General features: G+C 32.8%; 1 protein-coding gene across 4 annotated transcripts; it reads left to right on the top strand.

Moving 5' to 3' along the window:
- Positions 1–9,545: 9,545 nt before the first annotated feature.
- LOC107991156 (pyruvate kinase 2, cytosolic-like) lies at positions 9,546–19,612 on the top strand. Of its 4 annotated transcripts, none has more exons than XR_007822199.1 (17): positions 9,546–9,999; positions 10,120–10,269; positions 11,339–11,514; positions 11,695–11,825; positions 11,951–12,031; positions 12,147–12,218; positions 12,306–12,450; positions 12,726–12,813; positions 12,925–13,034; positions 13,310–13,396; positions 13,508–13,617; positions 13,891–13,978; positions 15,337–15,665; positions 16,427–16,602; positions 18,076–18,382; positions 19,249–19,388; positions 19,543–19,612. XR_007822199.1 is itself a non-coding variant. In XM_051087181.1 (9 exons), exons 4-8 carry the CDS (start codon positions 11,853–11,855, stop codon positions 13,941–13,943), a joined length of 357 nt encoding a protein of 118 aa, XP_050943138.1. In that variant the 5' UTR covers positions 9,546–9,999; positions 10,120–10,269; positions 11,339–11,610; positions 11,695–11,852; the 3' UTR covers positions 13,944–13,978; positions 14,959–15,101. The 4 variants fall into 4 exon arrangements, 2 of the variants coding, with proteins under 2 accessions (XP_050943138.1, XP_050943140.1); XR_007822201.1 differs by having other exon boundaries at positions 11,695–11,858; XM_051087181.1 differs by lacking the exons at positions 12,726–12,813; positions 12,925–13,034; positions 13,310–13,396; ... (4 more) ...; positions 19,249–19,388; positions 19,543–19,612 and adding an exon at positions 14,959–15,101 and having other exon boundaries at positions 11,339–11,610; positions 11,695–11,858.
- Positions 19,613–20,064: the final 452 nt, after the last annotated feature.

Below are 20,064 nucleotides of genomic sequence, written 5' to 3'. Positions count from 1 at the left end.
GACAAGTTGATAAAGAAATCGGTGGCAGTAACAAACAATTGCACGGATCCACGGTGGAAATGTTTCGAGATGAGCATAGTCGAAGTCATAGTCAAAGTCATCTGTATGTCACGTATCAGGACGTCCCACTAATGTATGCTCGTTTGTTTAAACATGCAGAATTGCCTTGGGACGGGACATACAGAAAGGTTAACATGCTCGCAATTGATCGTCCTACATTCAGAACACGTAAGGGAGAAATTGTCACTAATGTACTCGGCATCTAAGACACAAAAGGAGATTTCGTATTACGTACTAGCCGGTTGAGAAGGATCCGCAACAGACTCGCGCATTCTCCGGGATGTGCTTGCACGACCAAATTGATTGCAAGTGCCAAAGGATATTTACAATTTTTAATCTCACCATGCCGTTTTGAAATTCTAAATTGATCACGCATAAACCATTGATTCTCATAACATGATATTACTATCTGTGCGATGCGGGTTATCCAAATGCTGAGAGATTTTTCACCCATACATAGGCCAGAGGTACCACTTGCAAGAGTGGCGTGGTGCTGGAAATACACCAACCGCTATAAAGGAATATAGATTTCAACTAATATTTTATTTGTTATTTTTTTATAGAATATATAGTTACTTATTGAACTATTTTATTTGAGTAAATTTCAACATGTGTTGAGTTGTTTAACATAGTGTTTGAATGAAAAATTTTATAATGCAAAATTTATTTTAATATTTTATTCCATAGCAACATAGAAGTCTCTTTTAGTATCCATACTTTCATATATGGGTTCGGGTTCAAGGGACATCCAAGTTTTGGAATGGAACAGTAGATAGACAAAAGTATTTTTGCCTGTATCTCCATGCGTCGTCGCTGCCGTTCGTCCGTCGATCGTCTTTACCCACATTTTTTTCGTCGGTAGAGCCCAAAATTCTTATAATGTCTCATAGTTCTTGAATACCCATTTAGTCTTGGCGTGAACTTGATTTAACCATATTCTTTTGTGTGGGAAATTGAAGATTGGAGAACTTGGAAGCATTGATTAACACGTTTAAATGTTGTTTTAGACGAGTTTTGTAAGTTCCTAAGTTATTGACTTGAATTTGGGTTTTTACTGTGAGTTTTTCTCTAAAGCATCATAGGTAGTAGAGTTAAAGGTTAAATTTTGTTTTGTTTCTTTCAATTCTGAATATTCAAGACATGATAACTTACTTTAAAATTAATATTACATTCTAGATGTCACAAAATATTGATGAGGTTTTTGAAATTGATGGATTAAGAAATGAGTCAACATCATTTAAGAGAAATGTCCCGAGTGAGAGATGATATTGCCAATCAAATTTGGCAACATTTGAATGATAGATACAATTTTATGTTTATGTTATTATTTTTATTCATGCACCGGTACTTCTTCATATTAAATGAATAAACTTTTGATAATTTTATTTTTTATGTTTGATGGATGACCTATATTTTTTTTTAATGTTTAATTGAAGTAGATGTGAAAAATAAAAAATAAATTTAGAAGATCAGGAAACAAGAAACAGTTATCAAACGTATTTTTTTGTTTTTGTTTCTTTTTTTTCAAGAAACAAAAAATAGAAATAGTTGTCAAACATATTTCTGTTTCTTGTTCTAAAAAAAAGAAGAAACAAAGAATAGGGAACAAGAAACAAGAAACAGAGAATAGGAACGTTACCAAACGGGCTCATTTTCCTATCATGAAGAATCTCTTCCAAAATTAAGTGTAAACATGTAAGAACTTTGCATAATATTGTTGATAATTTATAAAAAAGTTTTATTCCCAAACACTTTGTTGATCTACATGTATATCATAAACTTCATGAAATCTTAACTATACTTTTCACGATAAAACTAAATTGTTATTTATTAAAAATGACTAAATTATTACACATATTTAAAAATACAAAGAGAGATTAAGGGTATGTTTGGAATGACTTAAAGAAAAAAATTCTTTTAGAAAACATTTTTTTCTAAAAACTCTTTGAAAGAAAATCACATGTGTGTTTGGCAATTTGTTTTTCAAATTAAATATGTTCTTAGGTAAAAAGTTGTTTGATTTGTAATAGAGTAAAAAATTTATATATATATATATATATATATATATATATAAAATTTGTTCGTGGAGATTTTGATATAAATTCATCAACGATCATCGAGGATGGTGGTTTGAGGTGGTCGGAGACATTCACCGTAAAATGATAAAATAGTCGTTGGTGGTTGGTCGATAACAAACATAGAAAAATGATTAACAAAAGTTGACCGGTAATGGTTACCATAAAACAATTGACAAAAATAAGCCAACAAAGGTCAAACAAAAATGACCAACTTAGGGACATTAATCATTAAACACACACAATTTATTTTTCTAAAAGTTGGTTTTAAGTGTTTATCCTAAACCACATTATTCTATAAATTCATTCTTTCAAAATTTATTTTAGGTGGTTGCCAAACACATGATATTTTTTCCGAAACAACTTATTTTTTAATTTAGTCACTTGAAAATGCAATCCAAACACACTCTAAATCATTACTGTAAATAACTAAAATTTAGGGAATAAATTGTTTCATAAAAGTTCAAAAACTAATTAAATGTGGTTTTAACATTTGATATTTTATCTTAAAAACTTCTAACTTTATCTCTAACATCACATTAGATAATTATTTTATTTTTAATTTGTTCTAAAAATAAATTCCATTCCTCCATACTATAGCTTTCATTTTTTCTACGTAAAATAGTTGAATTCTTAGTCAAATTTCAAAAAAAAAAATCAGCTTGGTTTTTAAAAACATTGACGCAAAATATACAACAATACAAATAAAAGTTAGGAGGGAAAATGAGTCTTTACGGACTTTGTTTTCAAAAACTAAAAAAATGGTGACTTAAATTTTCACTTTTAAACAAAAACTAAATTATTACAAGGGGCTCTTGCAAATATGACAATTTTAGTATCATAAATTAGGCCCATAGCACATCATTTTTACATTTGCAAAAATAGCAAAATTGAAGTCCAGCCCGCATTTTAAAAATACGAAATTACGAAGCTACCCTTCAATCATTATTAATACCAATATATACGGTTGATACACCAATATATACCGTTGATACACCTGATTTGTTTTGCTGATGTACTCCTCGTACACTTTTTTTTACTCTCTAATACTTCACCGATACATATTATTAGTTTAGAACACTTGATATGTTGTTGATACACTCAATCAATTAAATACACTTGAAGCACTAAGAATGATACACTTTATATATCATTGATACACTTGTTATTGTTTCCTGATACACTCGATAGATTTAATACACTTAATCACTTGCTAAACTTCATTGATATATATTATTAGTTTGATACACTTGATATGTTGTTGATACAGGTGCTCAATTGTTGATATACTCAATCAATTAAATACACTTTGATGTACTAAGAATGATACACTTTATATATCGTTGATACACGTTATATATCGTTGATACACTTGTTATTGTTTGCTGATACACTTGATAGATTTAATACACTTAATTACTTACTAAACTTCGTTGATACATATTATTAGTTTGAAACACTTGATATGTTGTTGATACACTTGCTCAACTATTGATATACTTAATCAATTGAATACACTTAATGCACTAAGAATGATACACTTTATATATCGTTGATATACTTGTTTGTTTGCTAATACATTTGATAGATGTAATATACTTAATCACTTGCTAAACTTAATATTGATACATATTATTAGTTTGAAACACTTGATATGTTGTTGATACACTTGTGAAACTGTTGATACACTCAATTAATTAAATACACCTGATGCACTAAGCATGATACTTTATGTATTGTCGAAACAGTTTTGTTATGGTATGTTTACAATCTTAATAACATGTTGAACATCATTATCGCCTATAGTCAACAAATTAAAACTGAAAGTTCAATACATGACTCAACCTGAATTTCAGTATGAATGAAGTTCACAAAAGAATCAAATGATGATATCACTCCATCAACCAAAACACAATTTGTTTTGTAATCCACATAGTAATGTTACTCATCCCATTGACCACTCTAAAAAACAATTAATGCCAATTTAACCATAACTACAATGAACTGCAACAATTTTGGGAAAATAAAAAACACGTAGTAAGTATATCAATCAACTAATACATATAATATAAGTATATCATATCGCTGATATAAAAAACTGATACAAATTAAAAAAAAAACAGAACCAAATGTAACTAAATAAAACCAAACTGATCTACGAAGTTCCTTTCGATAAAAGATATTAGGAACAAATAAAAAGAGATGAGGAAGAAAAAATCGTAGCCCGAATTTTAATAAATAATATATGAGCAATTCACAGAAATAATATTAGGCCTTCGAAAACGACCCAACTCCTTATACTGAGCCGAAGTCATTACTAAATGTAAATAACATAATTTAAGTCATAAAGTTTGGTTAAAATGAATAAAACCTCAGAATTTTATTTATAAAAATCAAATCAGGGTAATGTGCGAAATATAAACAAATATTAAAATCCTACTCGGGCCCTATCTACTTTTAAAGAAACGAAATAGTAAATGAAGAAGAAAATAAAACTCAAGTACTAAATATTTAAAACGGGGTGTAAGCGGAAGCAGAAATCCCTATGGCTCACCACGGTCACTTCTGGTCACTCGCCAGCTTGCCCTTGCCCTTACCTCGGCCTCTACCTGAAAAACATGACATGGAGAGAGAGTGAGTATAAAATACTCAGTAAGGGACCCACTACTAGTCCCACTAGGTGCCTGTTAACTTCCTATTAGAGTCCTAAAAATGGTACCCAATAACTGGCATGTTCCCGAACACGTGCAACATGCGCTCCCGTAGGAACGAAAATTTGGTCTTCGGTGTCCCGGGGGAGCACCTAGGACATACTAGTCTGTAGTGAACCCGGAGGAAACACTAAGACAATCGGGCTGCGAGGATCTCGTCGAATCACTCGAATCATATCTATATCCATGCTAGACTGGCGTCCCGTCGGACTACGCAGTCCTAAATAGGTGGTGATCCCGAAGGACACCCATGCAGGTACGACTCTAATAGGCTAAGCTAACCATAGCATACATATACATAACATCATCATGTGATCATATCAGTCTAATCATCATGTCACATTTCATTACAATATCCAAACATAAAGTCATAACCAGCCGTCAACACATTATACCATGCTATCATATCAAATCACGTCATCAGTCACATCATGCCCTCATTAACTATCATATCGTTATGCAGTCTAGTCCTCAAGTGCATAACTAGGAATGCATGCGGTCTCATGATTTTAGTCGTAGAGCTAGTAGTAGAAATCTCTTACCTGGAGATTTGCTCGACGAGTCCTAACAGCCAGAAAAATGTGTTTTCCAAGCAGCGAGGTCCAAAATGTTTAATACGTCAATTTTCATGATTAACTCGTCAAATGACCCAAGATCCAAAAATGTAGTTGAGACAACTTACCCTAGGTCGAGGTTGCAACGCTTGAGCCCTTGCTGAAGAAATCTAACGCTCCAAGTCAATTGGTCCAAGGTGTTCCTTAAGAGAAATAATTTAATTTAGTCCAAATTAAATTATTTAGGTTGAAATTCAAGTCTCGACTGGGTATGCAAAGAAACCCATTTGACTTACCAAAATAGGTGCAAAGGAACCAGAGCAGGCTGGTGGCTCAAGGACAGCCCGATCGACTCGGCTAGAAAAGTAGGAATCGGCTCGACTTGAAGGCTGGGATCGACTCGGCTTGAAAGCTGGAGTCGGCTCGACTTGAAAGCTGGAGTCAGCTTGGCTTGAAATTGAAGTCGGCTCGGCTTGAAGGCTGGAGTCGGCTCGGACACGGCGTGGACAGGTGCGGCGCGGCGCGGAGAGGAGCGGCTTGACTACGACGCGGGCAGGCGCGGAGAGGAGCGGCTCGAGTCGTGAAGGGCGATGTGGGTCGATCCAATTCGCACGGAGCTGGGCACGTGGGTCGCGTTTCCAGCTCGGGCGACGGCGTGCAGGCGGAACGCGGCGCTCGGCAATGGCTTGCGGGCGAAGGAGACGCGATCGGGTCGGGTTACCCGTGACGAGGCGCGGCGCGACTTCCTGATTCGGGTGGCTGCGGAGCGACGCGGAGCGGATCGGGGCAGATGGCGGTGCAACTCGGCTGATCTGTTCGTCTGATCTGCAGTGAACGCCCGACGGCGGAGTCTGGCGGAGGTGACTAGCGGAAGGCGGTGGCGGCAGCTTGCTAGGGTTTTGTCATTTTTCTTTTTCTTTTTGATTGGTTGAAGAGGAAGATGAATAATGCTATTTAATACAATAATAATAATTCTTTATTATTATTATTATCTTTTCTCTTCCCCAAAAGTCTCACTCTCTCTCTTCCATTAAACCCATAAAAAAAAAAATCTCCCTCTTTCAATTTCAACCAATCACATCAATCCCTTCTCTTCCTTTTTTTTTTTTTTTAAATAATATCTCACCATTAACTTTAACCAAATTTATTTTTCAAATAAAACAATTATTATCCAAATCAAAATAATTATAACTCTAAACCTTAATTAATCACAAATTCAAAATAATCAAGTTCCACAAATAGATTCGAAATTTCCATATCCACACTTAAGATAATAATGAAAAGAAAATCTAAATTGTTGGGGCGTTACATTGACATTGTTTTATATCATGAAAAATTGATAGGTTTTGGTGGAAGATGGGTTACGATGCTAAGGTTGGAAAATATGAAGAGGTATTAATAATTTTAAAACTTAAAATTTATATCTTTATCTTGTTTTGTTAAATATAATAAGCTCATGATGTATAATTTTTTTTTTCAAGAAATGATTCCTCCTTATTGTTTTCTTAAAAGAAAACATAAATTGAATCTATGTGTTTATCAGAACATCTGTCATACCACTGTTATCATGTTCCACTTGAGAACCACTCCTTTTACTCATGAGTTTTGAATAATTAGGATACACGTAAAACAATTTGTCATAAAAATATATTGTAATTAACGAGACAATACAAGAACTCAAGGGTTTTCAAGATATATAATACATTTTCTTTGTCTATATTTAATAAAATATAATATTAGAAATTGTTATTTAATAAGACACAATATTAGAAATGGTAGGAATAATTATTTTCAAATATAGTAATTTTAGATTTAAAACATCAGTATATGAGACAATATTTTCTAAAAAAATTACAAATATAACAATATCTATCAAAATCTATCAATAATATACATCTCATCGTCATTGCAAATAGACTATGTTGCAAATATTGGTCTATCACTAATAGATTATAAGAGTGATCTACCAACGTCAAAAGCTTATCACTGATAAATTTTATTATATTTGTAAATTTTTTAAATTTGTGATGTACTTAATTATTATTCCTAAAATTGAATATCCATTATATTCAGAATGGTAAACTATTTTCTTATCGTTGTTCGATTTGTATGTAATTTGATAATTAATACGAGATGATATATAAATTTACGAGTTTCCTCCGTGAACTTTTATTTGAGTGTTTAATTAATATATATAGTCGTTGATCACATTTCAACATTTAAAAAAATTTAACAAAACCATTAAATATAAAATTGAAACTTTTTTTCTTTTCTTTCCCTTCTAGTTATAATTTATAACATCAATATCTGAATGTGTAAGAAATTTCATTAAAACTTAGGAATATATATTTTTTACGTCGACTAGATTTGTTATAAATTGTTTGTTATAGAGACTAAATTTGTTATTTATTAAAGTTTGATGACTATCATTAGAATTTTAAAATTACAAATCGTTCTTGACAGAAATTCATAAAGTAAGCCGATTTTTAACCTAATTTTAAAATAAATTTTAAATTTAGTATTTTTACATACAAATTTTCATGCAAAGGTAAAAAGTAAATGACATGGGGAATATGATTTCAAAATCTACAGCAACTAAAATGCTAATAGATTAAAAACAGTTTTTATTAAAATACACATGCTTAAAACTTTATTAAAACTCAGAAAACCCAGACAAAATATCAAATTTTAGAGGAAAATTTATCCAAAACTAAGAAAAAGTTGAAAAGTTATCTAAAATTTATACTAATTTTCTCAACAACAACATAATAATAATAATAAGAACAACGTATATCAACGGGTCTTGTAGTACCCAATCCAAACTATGGTTTAAAATTTCCATCAAAATCTCAAAATTCTGAGATTTCAAAGGGCTCAAAATGTTAGTTAGGAGGCATTTTTTCCTCCAATTTTGATTAAACTTTAAATTTTCGAGAATATTTTGAGATACTCTATTTTTCTCCATTTAAACGAAATTTCAAGATTTCAAGAAATTTCTACCTATGAACAAAAATTCAATTTTTATGACTAACTATATTAGTTCATGTCAAGATTTTTTTTTAATCTATAGTTCTGATACATATTTCTAAACTTTATATTATTTTCTCATTATTACACCTTCAAATATTTCTAAATTTTATATTATTTTGTAGTATAATTATTTTTCCATTTGTTTTAAATTATGTTCTTGTATCAACATTTATGCATCCATTTACAACAGACATCTAAATATTGTCGTACTTTATAGAAACTGTGATTAAAAATGGCAATCATAGTCTAATTAAGTCACAGTAGAAGTTTCATTAATTAATTATGACAACTTACATCACTTTTTTTTTTTTTAAATTTTCATAGAAATTAATATTTCCATGAAAGTGGGATCTCGAAACTATCGAATAGACTTCTAATTTGTAAATATTTTAGCAGTTTTAACATTATTATGAGTCCGGCTACTCAATGATGTCCTAAACTTAAAGCCTAATGGAAAAGGAAACCACCCACCACGATATTGCAAACCTTAATGGCTCTGATACTATATGGTCAATAATTCACAAAAAAGTATTTATTATTCATATAGAATCAGATTAAATTTCCAAAACGAAAATTTCCCTTTAAAACATACTATAATTAGTCAAACAAAAAATAGTGTTAATAGTCAGATATAATTTTTATTTGACAATTAATTAGTTGTGTTAATTACGACAATAACTATAGAAAATAAGTTGTATTTCTGATCAATCACTGTATGTTTATAGTTAAATGAAATTAAAACTATGATCTTAACTTAAAATTTAAGTTTTTATTTAGATCGAGAGAAAATTGGTATAAAATTTAAATTAAGAAGAATATTACTGAACTATTTTTAAATTCTAAAGGTATTCTTAAAATAAAACTTCACTGGTTTTAATCTAAAAATAACTGTTTTTTAATCGTTTTAAGAATTTAAGAACATTTAGAATTATTTATTTTAAATTAGTTCTAATTTTGCTCCTATAAATTCTGAATTAAAATTTAAAAGTGTTTTATGAAACAAAAAAATCACAAAACATTTAAATTTATTTATGTTTACAAATAAATGTTTTATTCTTTATACGGTACAAGTCATATTACATTATTTCAAATTTCAAAAAAAACTTTATTCTCTCTTCTTTGAAACCCTCCCTTCACAGCTTCTCTCTCATTTCTAATTTCAATTTCTTCATCTTTCTTCTCAACGGCATCTCTCTCTCCTCCTCCCCTTCTCTTTCGCTCTCTTGTCTCCTTCGTGTTCCTCGTCTTCACTCTTCCTATCTCTCAATTTCCATTCTCTAAAATGAAGCACGCACTCAAGAAACCCATACCCATGTCGCCGATCCACTGCCATCTTCTATTCCTAGCGCTAACGGCGCCGGAATCAAGGGCGGCAGACCCCTCGGAAACCTACATCGTCTTCCAAAGAAAATGATTCACCGTCCGATCCCAATTCATGGTTCCCGATTCCAAACCCTCGCCGACTAAGTTGAAGAGCCTGCTCCCTCTTCTAACCCACTTAAGCGGAAGCTCAGTATGGAGACCGTTCCTGAGAATTCCATCCCTGGGTTGTCTGATTCTATTGCGAAGGTAGTTTACGTGGTGTGATTATGGGGGTTTTGGTATATTTTTGTTTTAATTTGGGTGGTGAAATGATATTTTCCTGTAATATGAAAAATTAATTTCGTCTTATGCTGAATCATCTCACAGATTAGAGAAGATGTAAAATCTGGTGTAGAAAATTTAACAGAGGAGTGTGTATCCACAATGGCAGACGTTACTAGGCTTCTAATGAAGGTTTTTATCTTCCTCGTGCTAATATGCGAAACTAAGTGCACCCCTATCCATGGAAGTACGGAGGTAAGTTAAGTTCCCTTTTGGAATTCAAGTTCCTCTGTATTTCTCGTTGGAGTTTAAGAGGCATTTTTGTTGTTGTTCTTCTTCTTGCATAACTGTGGTTGTGGAATTTTGGTTCTAAGAAGTGAAAGGACTTGTATTATAGTTTTCTGTGGTAAAAGGAATTGAACCCACTTGCCATATGTTCACTCAATTTGATTTTTTACTGTAATTTGAGTCAGTTATGGTCATTTTCAAGGGGTTCAATTGCATCTGGGAAGTTGGGAAGGAGTCAAAAGGGATTTTAAGAGGCTACTAACTTCTCTCACTTTCTTTCTCTGCACTACTAACTTCCAAAGTTTTTGTGACTGTTAGAAGTTTCATCAAGTGTTTGTGTTTGTGTTTGTGTTTGTGTTTGCTACTTGGTTATGCTTCATAATTGCTTTAGGTTCACAAAAATACTATAACCTGTAGCCCTGTAATTCTATCCATTTCAGGAGTTCGAGACCTTTTTGTGTGTAGGAACTAACACAAATTGAACATTTCAAAAGTGAAAAGAAGTTGGGTTTATAGAAAATATAGTGCCATTTGGTTGAGTTATGACTACTTTTGAAGATGGTTTTATTTTAACTATGACTGCATTCGCTAGTTTGTTTTTTTGGTACTTCATTCACTATCCATTTTCTCTCCATGGTCGAGTTTCTCTCCCCTCATTTATTTTTTATAACATTCATTAGATCACTCTTTAAATCATTCAATTACAAAGGAAAGGCTACTTCAATTCATTGTCAGTAAACTATTTTTTTCCTTTAGTAACAATTGCTCACATCATATTGTCATTTCTCTATGTATTGTCTATAGACCTGGGTGAATTCTAGTTCTCTTCTAAGATTAAATAATTACCAGCTAATCATTTAGGAAATATTTCAGTTAAATGGCTCTTGGGTTGTCAACTGTACTATTTTTTATCTGTTTTCTGTGTGCGGTTGAAATTCTTCTGATGTCCCCCATCTCCTGTGATTCTCTTCTTCAAAATCAAATAGTAGAAGTATTTGTTGGTTCATCTGTTCCACTTGCTTTGTCCCCTGTCCAGGAGTCCAGAAAGTTTTCACCTGCAACACAGTGAAAGTAAACCTTCGTCTATCGAAGAAACACGCTCAAGGAATTTACTGAGAACATTGAGATCAATTTCAACAAGCTTTACTACTAGTTTTGATAAGCTTACAAGTTTTGGAAACATAAGTTTTGATCGAGAAGTTAGGAGTGAAGGTTTGGGATAACTTGAAAAGATTGCATTTTTTTCTTGTATTTGAGGCCCCTTGAAATTTTGTTGTTTGTTGCCCTCTTGTTTTCAAGAGCTTCTTGGTAGGGATCTTCAAATTTTTTTTCACCGTAAGGAATCGTGGTAAATGATGTTATGCTGAGTTATGTCTGTTGGGGATTTATCAGGTTTTCGAAGTGAAAGGAGATGATGTTGGTTGTGTGGTAAAGAACTCTGCCATGTTGGTTGGTACAATGTACACTTTGCATGCTGCTGAAATTCACATTGATCTTCCAACACTTACTGAGAAAGACAAAGAGTAACATTCTTCAGTTTCCTGTTTTTTATGCCTGTTAAGTCTCTCTAATTGCTTGCAATTAGCTTATACAACCTTAACATGATTGGTAGCTCATAGTATTTTTTGACGTTGACTGGTGACTTTAGATCATAGCTACGTGGGGAGTAAAAAACAAGATTGACTTCCTCTCTCTGTCACATGCTAGACATGTGGAAGATGTTCGACAAGTATTATTTCCTTGCATTGAGTCTTCACTTTAAACAAATGATCGATTGTGGGTGATTTGACTATGTTGATTATTACTATAGAGGATATTGATTGCTAAATTAAATTTTTATGTAGGCTCGACAATTTCTTTCTAAGCTAGGTGACCTTAACCAAACTCAAATATTTGCAAAGATTGAAAGTGTAGAGGTAAGTCATTGTCAGCTCACTTTTTACTCATATTCTTTACCATGGTTACCTTAGGATTGATTATTTCTGTTTTCTACATTGTTACAGGTGTTTTTGTTTCAGAAAGCTACCCTTTATAGATGTAATATGGCTGGAAAGCCTGCTGTTTTAACTCGTGTGGTAGACAGCATGACTAACAACTTGAGACCTACACGTGCAGTAGCTACTCATGTTGCCAATGCTGTACTTGATGGTGAGTTATTCAATTTCTAAATCTCTATTGTTTAAAGACCGAAGATGTAGGGATTTTTTAAGTCATGGTTCTTTTTAATCCCTTTCTACCTTCTAAAGCCACAGATCTCATAATAACTGATGCTGAAGATTGGGTTGAACTTTTTAAAATTTATCTATTTTATGTTTAATTGTATCATTCTATTCAGTATGAATCAGGGTTCTTAGTTCCATTCTTGACAGGGGGTATGATTGTATGACGTTTTCTTTATAGCCTGTCTTCTCATGAGTGTGCAGGAAGTGTGCAATTCTTCTTGGGGCTGAGACATTGTGTGGATTACATCCAGTAGAAACCGTTTCAACCGTTAGTAGAATATGTGCTGAGGTAATTTGTGTGTGTATGAGATAGAAACACAGCTTTTAAACCTAAGCTTTATGTAGTATAAGGTATTTCCATTCGTTCATTCATTACTATTTCATTAATGAATTAATGAAGGCACAACTTTCATTTGGAGAAAACAAACATTTAATGTGAGGTCATGAGTGCATTAAAAGGACTAGAAAAGGGCTCGTTAAAGGGAAGTAGAAGGCAAACCATACATGATGGTGAGTTATTCAATTTCTAAATCTCTATTGTTTAAAGACCGAAGATGTAGGGATTTTTTAAGTCATGGTTCTTTTTAATCCCTCTCTACCTTCTAAAGCCATAGATCTCATAATAACTGATGCTGAAGATTGGGTTGAACTTTTTAAAATTTATCTATTTTATGTTCAATTGTATCATTCTATTTAGTATGAATCAGGGTTCTTAGTTCCATTCTTGACAGGGGGTATGATTGTATGACGTTTTCTTTATAACCTGTCTTCTCATGAGTGTGCAGGAAGTGTGCAATTCTTCTTGGGGCTGAGACATTGTGTGATTACATCCAGTAGAAACCGTTTCAACCGTTAGTAGAATATGTGCTGAGGTAATTTGTGTGTGTATGAGATAGAAACACAGCTTTTAAACCTAAGCTTTATGTAGTATAAGGTATTTCCATTCGTTCATTCATTACTATTTCATTAATGAATTAATGAAGGCACAACTTTCATTTGGAGAAAACAAACATTTAACGTGAGGTCATGAGTGCACTAAAAGGACTAGAAAAGGGCTCGTTAAAGGGAAGTAGAAGGAAAACCATACATGATGGTGAGTTATTCAATTTCTAAATCTCTATTGTTTAAAGACCGAAGATGTAGGGATTTTTTAAGTCATGGTTCTTTTTAATCCCTCTCTACCTTCTAAAGCCACAAATCTCATAATAACTGATGCTGAAGATTGGGTTGAACTTTTTAAAATTTATCTATTTTATGTTCAATTGTATCATTCTATTTAGTATGAATCAGGGTTCTTAGTTCCATTTTTGACAGGGGGTATGATTGTATGACGTTTTTTTATAACTGTCTTCTCATGAGTGTGCAGGAAGTGTGCAATTCTTCTTGGGGCTGAGACATTGTGTGGATTACATCCAGTAGAAACCATTTCAACCGTTAGTAGAATATGTGCTGAGGTAATTTGTGTGTGTATGAGATAGAAACACAGCTTTTAAACCTAAGCTTTATGTAGTATAAGGTATTTCCATTCCTTCATTCATTACTATTTCATTAATGAATTAATGAAGGCACAACTTTCATTTGGAGAAAACAAACATTTAACGTGAGGTCATGAGTGCACTAAAAGGACTAGAAAAGGGCTCGTTAAAGGGAAGTAGAAGGCAAACCATACATGAAAATAAAACACAAACCCTTGTCGGGAAAGGATAAAGTTACAAGTAAAACAAAGGAATATCTCTAAAAGTGGAGGCTGTTATGTCCAAAGAAAATGCTGCATGCTTTCCGTTATAACCACCATTTAGTGCTGCATTCTTTTGTTATTCTGTTAAGTCTCTTTAGGTAAGTTTCTCCCCCCAAAAAGGACTAAAAGGTTTCTTTGATACTATTTAAAGTAAAAAGAGAAGAGAAAAGATTCTAAAATCCTGTGCACTAAGGGGCTCGTGAGTTAGAAAAAGTTCACCATACTGAAGGTGGAACCTTGACAGAAGTCAGAGTTTCTCCCCATCCCCTTTCTTTTAATAAGAACTCTTGCATTTTTCCCTATCCGTATTTGTCCCCTTATTACCTTGATTCTTTTAACATCGAAACAGAAAATTTTTGTTGATCAAATGAAAATATTATCAAGGAACTAAGGAAGTTACAGAAAACTTCCAATCGAGGAATTCAAACATCCCAAAGATAGAAACAAATAATTACAATAAAATCTCAACACTCCACCCAAATGATAAAATAAAAACCATAAGCTACCCAGTTCTGAAGTTTCAAGGAGAGTAAATTCGAAGAAAGCTAACCTACCTAAGAACCATGAATTCATTTCCAAAGGAACATCTACAATTAAGGCTATTTGCTGCATTCAATCTCTTCCTTTATATGCTTGCAAGCCGTGTACGTTAACCGCCACTTTTGTGCTTGTTTTTGCATTTTCATCTTTTTTTAGATGGATTACACTACACTCAAAGATTGATTTAGTTAGAATTTTGTAAGAGAAAAGGAGGGAAGATACAAAATGTCATAAACATGAAATAGCATAAGATCGATTCGTATTCTGGTTTCAAAAAGCAATCTTTGACCTGAATGCTTCAAGGTGAGATAATACATAATGTCATAACCATGCTTATTCTTAATACTAGTTTATTCTTTCGTCTTTTATGTTACGATTCAGTTAGTAAAAAGGTTCATCGTCATCCTTTTGTTCTGAAGTTCTTATCTTAGTGAATAGCTTTTCATTAAAATTTGGTATCGACTTCTTACCTGCTCAATTGATTATATGGCTTCCTCGGCCCAGTTTGGTTGAAGGGATTTGTTTGTTTTGCAGAACTGGGTTCAATAAATCTGGTTACAGCTTCGGAAAAGTCATTGGCATGTAGTTCAACAACAAAGGTAGTGGTATTGGTGGGTTCAATGGCTTTTCTTTCAGAATTCCTGAATGTTACAATATTATTGGTCACGAGGCCTTTCTCGTCTTTCATGCGTACATGCTCATTTATCTTGGAAACCTTTGTTGTTGTTGTTCAAACTTGGTTGGAGCTGTTGAAGACCTCGGTCAGTCTTCACTTGAACATATTTTGGACAACTTTGATGTGGATAATCGCAATTGTCTCTCTTCCTGGACGAATTTTAGCTGCTTTACGAAGGGAAAGGCAGGTTAGCCCTCTCGCTCCATTGTTTCTTGATTGTCATCTGTGCTTGTTCAACAATGATATATTTTGTTTGTGTTTCTTTTCTCTGTTTTTTTATCATAGGTTTGTCTTTGTGGAAAATATGTATAAAGCAAAATATTCTTCAACTTACGGTAGTTGATTTTTCATAGACAACATCTCGATGACTTTCATTTGCTTGCAAGTAGGAGTTAACCGAGTACTCAAACTACTTTTAACTAGTATGTTAGCCATAAATGGGTATGATATTAAAGTTAAAAGTTTGGAACGATCAAATGATTACGGTTGTTTCTAGTAAAGATTAGAGAATCCTTAAGATTCTAAAGCATAAAATATTACGTAAGGTGTTTAAGACTTCGAAAGGGAGAATCGTACCATTGAGTTCTTTGCAGCCTGAGTTATTGAACAATAGTTTGAACTATTTTACTTATTACCATCAGTTGGAGAAGTGTAGTTCAACATTTTGTTTGTTTTCATTCATCAGTCTCAAGTGACTATAGTTGAAAGTTCATATGATTGACAATTGAATTTTCTCCGATTATGTGGCTTGGTGGCTTCTGGGAACTTTACTAGTTTCAGTCAATAAGTGATTGAAGTATTGGAGTATCACATAGGCTACTTGGACAGATTATACAAAATTTGTTTTTCCCTTTTTATACTTGATAATGGTTGATTTCATGCAGTTGGACAGATTATACAAAATTTGTTTTTCCCTTTTTATACTTGATAATGGTTGATTTCATGCAGTTGCAACAATATGTGCAATTTTTGGAAATCGTGATAATGTTTTGCTGGAAAGAAAGGAGCTCCAAAAACAATTCCAGGCTGCTTTGAAGGAGCATAAGATGATGGAATTGATGTTGCACGAACTTGAAATGATACATGAAAAGGCAACCAACAAGATTGCACTCTTACAAAGTGAGGTAATGGCCTATCTATCTCCTGTACTAAATGTTATAAATTACATTATGGATGGGTGGAACTGAGAGCATCATAGTTTTCGATAAGAAGGGGAAGGAGAAATTTATGCAGTTGTTATAGGAGAGGTTGAACTTTGACATAAAACTTGGTTTACTTTTTATGAGTTGAAAGTTTGCATGTCGGTTAAGAACCGAGCGATGAACTCCATACAGTGCATTAACAAATAAAATCTCTCTCTCTCTCTCTCTCTCTCTCTTTAAATAGGTACATATATATAGACACACAGTTTAGTTATATGTGAATCTATCTTTTTAGATGTTAGAATGTCCAGCAACACTTTTTGCAGTTCTGTTGACCCATCATCCATGAGAGATTGTTCTATAAAACATTAGATATAAATTGATTCCGAGAAATGAATTCTTTTTTCCACTTAGGTTGAGAAATTGGCTTAAAAATACCAGGAAAGCTTTGCTTTTGTTGAATTGAACCATCTAGTTGTGAATTCTGATATGTAATAGTGTGTGTTACTGCTACTCAGTTGTGATATTTCAAGTAATTAGCAGCAAATGTTTTACAGTAAGCCAACTACCAGTTCAAATTTTTACAACAAAATATGCATATTCAAGGCCAGTGGCTAATCTAGAAATTTTATTGACCGGAGCTTTATAGATTAGTTAAAATAATATGAAAAAATGTAAGTGTGGGCTTGAACCTGGGTCTAGAAGGGGTTGAAAGAGAGAGAAAAGAAAAGGCTTACCTTGAAATTTTAGGATTAGTTCAATGCTCCAAATTGTTTGCACACTTGGATGTAAAATAAAGGATTCTTATAGCCATCCAAAGAATTTTTAAAGTTTTATTAATTATATTAGTTAATCGATTTAGTTATTAATTCTTTGCATTTAATAGTTAGGATAAATTTTTTGGTTTCCCTATGCTAAAAAACTATTCATTAGTTACAAATATAGGAGAGGAGAATGAATTATTGATTTTTTCATTTTAGAAGTTGGATGGACTTTGGGTTTTCTTGAAGGGTAAGTTGTTCATGAATTACAATTAATCTAATAAATACACAAGGTATTTATAAAATCCTCTCATTTATTCTTCAATTACCATAAAAATAGAAAAGTGAAAAGACAAAATTGTTTCCAATGCAATAATAGAAAATGATAGAGTGGAAGGGCAAAAATGTCATAAAAAATTTCTTCTCATTCAAGCTTTTATATGTACTATAGATAGTATTATGTTTCACTGTGCATTTGCAAGAGAATACTAGGATGTAGGTTCATTTATCAACCTTCATTTTTGTTCGTTTTTAAAGAGTTAGTAGGTGTTTTCAATTGATAATCAATAGGTCAAACTATTAGTTTGTTTTGGAGAAGAATATACAAAAGCATATTCTGTAGTAGTAGATAATTGATACCAATAGTTACTCTCGTGTGCTTTCTAATAAGCTTTTAATAATAATACTCTTTTAGGTTATTGGAGCGTTTTGGTATTTATTCACAGCAGAGAGAAAAACAACTTGCTGGGAAGAAAGCTATGCAAATTGGCCTCTAAACTGCAATTACATAGGCAACTTGAGTGCCAATTTGAGTGCCTGACACCTTTTGCTCTCTAAAAGCTGAAAATACTTCCAATTCTTTTGATTTTGGAATATTCAAAGATGCTATATGTATTGTGGGATCAAGAAAGATCGTGAAGTAACTGTCTCTTTGTTTTGTGGGATCAAGAAAGATCGTGAAGTACCTGTCTCTTTGTTTTTGGTGGAGTGCAGAAATTGAGGTTCGTTTTCAAAAGATTCTCTACCCTTTGATTCATTTTTTGGTATTTACTTTTACCAGTTTAGCTCATTGTCTATTATAAAATTGTACTTGTGCTTCTTTGACATTCTTGTTATGTGAGAAACAAGAAAGTACTTACCCTAGTAATGCTTATTTTCATGCAAGATAATGATGTTGTTTGACTGAGTTAAGTTATCAGTTCACATTTATCCCTTGTTCTCCCTTGACATTAATTCTAGAGCTTATAGGAGAACTCCATGACATTTTTCTTTAAGAGTAGTTTTTGTGCTTCTGCAAAATAAAAGACAGATGAAGTTTAGTGATTTATCATGGATAAAAGATTCTTGATAAATCGAAGAACTATTTGAATTCATAGTCAAATTCTAAAATCAAATGGTTATCAACGAGATCTTCATTTTCTCCCCCTCCTCCTATCACTCTAACATATACTTGTGAGTGGAACTGTCGAAGAACGTGCTATGGTTGCTCTTGAACTCCAAAATCTTGGAACAGGTAAGGTTGAGGAGTCAACTGCCTCAGCTTGTGGACCTCCTGGAACTAAGATGTAAGTTATTGGAATCGATTGTGGATGGATGAGTATTTGTTGTTTCATCAATGGATTGGATGTGATGCAACATGTTTGTTTAGGTGGGCAATTAGAAAATGCATGTTTAAATCTCATGGGATTGGAGACTAGGGATTAAAGTACTGGGTTTTGACAAAGTTTATAACTTACAACCTATTTAACTAGTATATATTATATGTTCCAAAGTCTTTGTTCTTCACTTTACCTCGTCTTTAAACCGCTTAGAAACATTTGCATTACTTCTTATCATGTCATCCTTACCTCTCATCGATATCTTGCAGACAAATTTGTTTTAGAGAAAAAAATCGATCCTCCAAAATGGGACCTCTTGAAACCTGTTCCATTTGACATCGATTGGAGGCCGCTATAAACCATGCTTGGGCAGAATTCTGATGTCCATTATATGCACATTTGTAGGAAGGTCAGCATTCAATCGGTTATTGTAGAGGTTGAAAAGGGCTCTTTCGCAACTCTTGTACTATTAGAAGATGCTTAAATTTTTATCTCTACGATTAATTTTTTCATTTTAGCTTTGATCTTACATTTGAATTTGATTTTCTTTTTCGCAATTTCAGGATTGTTCTTTAAGGACAAACTAAGAGCATAGTGTTGCTGTTGAGTGAAGGAAGAGCGTGATAAGAGGCAAGTGTTTTCCTAAAGGAGTCTTTTGTTCTTTTTTTTTAAAGTTATGTAAGATGATAGTATTTTAAAGCTTAACTATTTCTCACTGCATTAAATCATAAATTGACTTTGATGCTAGGCTTCATTGCATTTTAGATAGAATTTAACTGAAATAGCACCAAAAGTTCTCCATCTTTCACGAATAATACCTTTTTTTACTAGACTATCTTGGAATTGATATATCGAGAACAAAACAAATAAAACTTTTAAAAGTGACATGTTTGAACGATCAATTTTGTTCTTGGAGTAAGGACAATGCCCGAATAAAGACAAAGATAAGACTTATGGAATAAAAGTTTTGAAGATTTTCTAGGTGAGGTTTGAAAGTATTCAAGAAACCTTTGGTCATTGATCCGGGTAAAATTAGGGAAAATATAATTGCATGATCGATCTTTAACAATGCAAAATTTTACTGC

The sequence above is a fragment of the Cucumis melo genome, chromosome 1 (assembly GCF_025177605.1).
Source record: "Cucumis melo cultivar AY chromosome 1, USDA_Cmelo_AY_1.0, whole genome shotgun sequence".
NCBI lineage: Eukaryota > Viridiplantae > Streptophyta > Magnoliopsida > Cucurbitales > Cucurbitaceae > Cucumis > Cucumis melo.
This window is presented reverse-complemented; position numbering and strand designations above follow the sequence as displayed.

Coding starts and splice junctions, on each gene's coding strand:
- LOC107991156 (XM_051087181.1), top strand. Junction 12,032..12,146: donor ATGTGGAAGATGTTCGACAA/GTATTATTTCCT, acceptor ATTTTTATGTAG/GCTCGACAATTTCTTTCTAA. Junction 12,451..13,890: donor TGCCAATGCTGTACTTGATG/GTGAGTTATTCA, acceptor ATGAGTGTGCAG/GAAGTGTGCAATTCTTCTTG.